General features: G+C 50.3%; 1 protein-coding gene across 1 annotated transcript; it reads right to left on the bottom strand.

Annotated features, from left to right (window-relative positions):
• Positions 1–506: 506 nt before the first annotated feature.
• LOC125540988 (peroxidase-like) lies at positions 507–2,210 on the bottom strand. Its single transcript, XM_048704494.1, has 3 exons — positions 1,960–2,210; positions 1,684–1,860; positions 507–1,561 (listed from the first exon to the last, which is right to left on the bottom strand). The coding sequence occupies exons 1-3, from the start codon at positions 2,164–2,166 to the stop codon at positions 1,004–1,006; spliced, it is 942 nt and encodes a 313-aa protein (XP_048560451.1). The 5' UTR covers positions 2,167–2,210; the 3' UTR covers positions 507–1,003.
• Positions 2,211–4,965: the final 2,755 nt, after the last annotated feature.

Genomic DNA, 4,965 nt, shown 5'->3' with positions numbered 1-4,965 from the left:
GCTCCGGTGACAACTTGGGCGTCGGAGGGCGCGACCAGCGGCAGCTCCCGCGGCAAAGGGAGCGACGATGGACGGGAGGCTGCGGGAGGAACGGCCCGTGAGGAGGATCGATGGGTTAGCGATCGATGCGGGTGTGCGGGAGGCTACGTGGGCGAGAGGTCGTGTGGGTGTGCGGGTATTTTTTTCGAACGGCACGGCAGAGTTAGCGATCGATGTGCCTTAATGCGTGGTTTTTTGCGTTAAACTTGGAAGGATTTAGGACCATTAGATCTTGTTGATGGATGGGTCTGATTGTTTGGTTCTCCGCTCTCTCTTTCTTTTATAGGGGTAGTAGACTAGGGGCAACATGGTCATTTAATAACCTCTAGCAAGGGACTAGGGAGACTTTTTAGTTGGGACTAGAAAAAATCCTAGGACTAGAGAACCAAACACCACCATAGTCATACTCCCACATTACATTAAGACTAGCCACAATGGATAGTAACATACATTAGTAACATACACATATCCCTAGACTATGTTACTATCTTCATAGTGGGTAGTAACATAAGGGTAATAACATGCAAAGATTCATTTATTAAGTTACAGACTCATATTGCATTGGGACATGTGATCTTACAGTAACTAGCTAAGTTACTACAAGTACCTCTCTCTTCATTAACTCATTGCCACATAAGCAAATTTGCTGAGTTGAATTTAAAATTATTGCGAAGTTACTCCCACTATGGCTAGTCTAAAGCATGGGCACCATTAGGTTGCAGGCCTAGTCGCTAGTTTAGCTAGTACATGGGCGGCGCTGTTTGCATCTCTCCTGCATGCCTGAACCTCAGGCTTCGAAAACCTGGCGCGCATTTCAAACTTGAGGTCTTCAAGCACCACAGCATGCACCGAGTAGGCCATGACCTGGTTGCTAAGTGCTATAATTGGTCTTGGCTACTGCTTCTGGGGACTTATTCATTGACGTGTGTCGTGCTGGCGAGCTGCCGATCGACGTGTACGTCAATCAGGAGTTCACCTTGGAGCAGCTGAGCCTGATCTGGCCCTGCGCCCCGGTGAGCGGCGCGATGTTGCCCATCTTGATCATGGCCGTCGTGAAGGCGCTGCTGAACGCCGCCGGGTTGGACGCGAAGTTCCGGACCGTGTTGTCGGTAGTGTCGCCGTTGAACAGCACCTGGTCCGAGTGCATGAGCCCCTTCTGGGACAGGAGGTCCGTGTAGTATGCGTTGTCGAAGGTGTTGGGCGTCGTCGCGTCCAGCGGCGCCAGGTTGCCGTTGCCGCCGGACTGGGGGCAGTTGGCCCGGAGCGACGCCGCGTAGGCGGCGTTGATGTTGGTGTCGCAGCCGTAGATCCGAGAGCGGAAGGAGCTGCACTGCGCCCGCCCGATGGTGTGTGCGCCGGAGAGGGCCACCATGTCGACCGTGTCCAGGCCCTTCTTGAGGAACGCGGCCTCGAGCTGCGCCCGGCTGGAGCCCGGGCCTGGGATGTCGCTGTTTGCCAGCCCCGCGTTTGCACCTGTGGAGTCCCTTCTCCCCAGAGGAACTGTCCATGACGGCCCTCCGAGCTGCACGCACGCGAATGATTCAAAACCAACAGTTAACGTCTTAACGATGGTGCAAGAGGATGATCCTACGGCGACCATCCAAGTGATCATGCATGTAAGTGCTTGTAAGATGATGATCTTACGGCGACGACCGAGTCGCGGGCGGCGACGGCGAGGATGTCAGCGCAGGAGACGGTTTGCTTGCACACGGCCTCGACCTGGGCCTTGATGCCGTCGATGACACCGAAGCCCCTCAGCGACCCCGCGTTTGGACCCGCGTTCTGCTCGTTGCCGGACAGCAGAACAGAGGCGTCGCAGCCCTGCAGCCAGCAAAACACGCACAGCAAATAATTGGTTAATCCCAGCTGTTCCTCGATCAAGCAAATTAGTTAGCGAAGTTCCAGTTATGCGGAGCTTGCCTGGACAAAGCAGTCGTGGAAGTGCAGCCGGAGCAGCGACGCGCCCATGCGGGGGTCGCTGCTCACGGCGGCCGTCACGGCGCTCTTGATGGCGGCCAGCGCCCCGGGGCACGACGAATCGTAGAACGTCGGGGACAGCTGCGCCGACGCCGCCGTGGCCAGGGCCACGAGCACCACCAGAGAAATGCAAGAGGCAGAGGCGGCCATGGTTAGCTAGCTCCCTAGTGTGGCTTGTGCAAGAGAGCAGTGCATCGCATGCATATTTATAGTCAAAGATTCAGCTCAGGTGCACCTGCAAATCGCTCCCTCGCTCCCTGTCCCCCACTTGGGAGAGAGCATCCAAAATCTAGGTCCGCTTGGTCCAGCGTTAGCCTCTCGAACGACGTACACGGCATCTATCCATCCATAAACCTTTCCAACCAAATACAGCTAGCCGGTCGATCGGGTAAGGCCTATCGCGGTCTGCTACGTACATGGTATCGACAAACTTGGCCGCATATTTAGAAGGTTCACGCATGCAAGTGGATAGGGCCAACTTGAGCGATCTATATTGGCGTTTGCCACGCAAAAATCTGCAAAATCAATTGGCTTAGTAGAACAGAAAATATACGCGTGCTTTTCATCATCCCCATGCTATAATTTGTCCAGGGCAATTCACCCTCGTTTTGACCGGTGTGCAGTAATTTTGCATACAACGAGAATATGGGATCTGACCAATTTTTATGTTCAGATGTTAGGAATGAGTGCGGAAGCAGAAGCGAGGAAGAAGAACAAGGTATGTGATACCATGCAATGCAAGGTAGAGTAACACCAGAGAGACTGAACTCATGTCTATTTATCAGTCAAGTATGTACATATATGCAGAGAACATACACACGCAGGTGCGGCCACTGCCACAACAACCTCCGAAGCTAACTCTACTAAGAGCATCTCCAACAACCGCCCAACACGCCGCGCGCAAAAAACTATTTTGCCGCATGTTCATCGTCTGGTTTGGCGCGACCGGCCGCGCTAAAATGCAGCGCATGCGACTCGCCGGCGCATGCCATATGTTGCATTTTGGACACAAAATGAATTTCAAACATTCAAAATGCAATGAACATGGCATATAATTTCACACAAACAAGTTGATGAATAAAAATTCATGCCCATAAGTTCATCCAACCAAATCCATGACATAAACGAAAGACACATCAAGCCTCGTCCTCATCTTTCGAAGACGATTCTTCCTCCTCCGAAAATGATTCTTCCTCATCATTATCATTGTCGCGCACCGCATCACGTGAAGCTCGGACGATATTGGCAAGATCTTCAACGGCATCTTCATGGGAAGGTGTGTGAGGCACACCGGAAGACATTCCGTCCATGGTGGCCGGAGATGCACCCATACCTCCCATGAGAGACGCAAAACTCATGCCTCCCATGGCGACCATGGCGCCGGGGGGTGCTCCAAAGCCACCCATGCCTTCCATGGTCTTCATGGTAGCTCCAAAGCCACCCATGGCACCTAAGCCGCCCATGATAGCTCCAAAGCCACCCATGCCTCCCATGGCGCCAAGGCCACCACCACCCATTACGCGAATCATGGCTTTTTTATGGATCAAGACTTCTTCACGGACAAGATTGACATGCTCCTTTTACGCCTCATTGAGGATATGTGTCCAAGAAGAACAAGTGTTTTTCCCATTCCAACAATCTAGTTCTCTCCTCATTGCTCACCTTCCTCTCCTCCAAAGCCACCTTCCTCTCCTCGGCCGCGGCATCTTGGTTCCTTGCCATTTTCCTCACCTCGTTGGCTTCTTTTCTTGCCTTCACAATAGCTTCCATAGCATTTTTGAGCTCATCATCTCCTTTCCTCTTCTTTTTTTCTTTTGCGTCTTTCTTGCACCCATCCAATCGTTTTGGCTTCGAGTATGAAACCGAGTTGGGTGTGGGGCTTCTCTTGCCGTCATCACTTGATGCATCCTCATCCTCATCATCATCATCCAACTCAATTGTTCGCTTGTGTTTGTTGCTCAAATCCAAATCATCCAAATCATCATCCTTCAACACATCATAGCAATGAGGCAAGGTAAATGGCCTTCCTTTCTTGATCTTCCCCTTTTTGGTCCTCTTCTCCTCTCCTTTGAACAAGTTTTGTGCAATGTTGTACTACATGAAAACAAAACAAGTTAGCACTTCAAACACCAACAACAAGCATGATGAACATGGATGAAATGCCACTTACTCTATCGTCCTCATTGGTGCCACTTCACTACGAGAAAACCTTACTAGTGGCGTTGGTTTTTTACATACCAGTAGCGGGGGCACCCGCACTACTGCTAGGGCGCTATAGCTATTATTTAACAGTAGCACATTTCTAAACAAGCGCTGCAGCTAAAATACTTAGTAGGAGCGCCTCTTTCTCTACCAACGCTGCTACTATCATCACATAGTAGTAGCGCCCTATTTTATCCCCATGCTACAACTAGGTAAATAGAAATTAAAAATAATAAAAAGAAGTCAGATGCAATATTCATGGAAATCAAGACAAGTCTAGTGCAAATAAACTAAGTTCACAGAACCATCTCACAAACATTAATGACAATACCACATTTAATATAACCACACAATCTCACAAACTCATATATAGTAGTCAACAATGCATGGATAGATCATAGTTGATAAGTCTACTAGGTAGTCATACTGGCATATAAATGGTTCAGCAGCCACACGCATGCATATGTAGTTTTAGATGATATCGATGACGATCATCATCCTCAAGCCTTGGCAGTGGGTGTTCCTGATAGTAATTAGGATGGCATGTCGAACATAAAGATTCTTGCCGACGAGGAAGCTCTTCCACCCAACCGAGTTGAAGTGTGTGTGACCATTCGTGTCCACGCCGTACGCACAGGTGGTGACGGAGCCCCTCGCGGTAAGGCGTATTCCAGCAGAGTCTTCTTCATCAGGCTTGATACCACAACTCTCAGATAGGCTCTTTGGCAATTTCTGAATAAGAAAAAC

Source organism: Triticum urartu, chromosome 2 (assembly GCF_003073215.2).
Source record: "Triticum urartu cultivar G1812 chromosome 2, Tu2.1, whole genome shotgun sequence".
NCBI classification, from domain to species: Eukaryota; Viridiplantae; Streptophyta; class Magnoliopsida; order Poales; family Poaceae; genus Triticum; species Triticum urartu.
The sequence above is the reverse complement of the archived record's forward strand: the minus strand, read 5'-3'. Positions and strand labels throughout refer to the sequence as shown.

Excerpts from the sequence above, each read along its gene's own strand:
- LOC125540988 (XM_048704494.1), bottom strand. The coding sequence starts at position 2,166 with ATGGCCGCCTCTGCCTCTTGCATTTCTCTGGTGGTGCTCGTGGCCCTG. Across the intron at positions 1,861-1,959 it reads TCCACGACTGCTTTGTCCAG|GGCTGCGACGCCTCTGTTCT; the intron begins GCAAGCTCCGCA and ends TGCTGGCTGCAG. Across the intron at positions 1,562-1,683 it reads CCCGCGACTCGGTCGTCGCC|CTCGGAGGGCCGTCATGGAC; the intron begins GTAAGATCATCA and ends GCGTGCGTGCAG.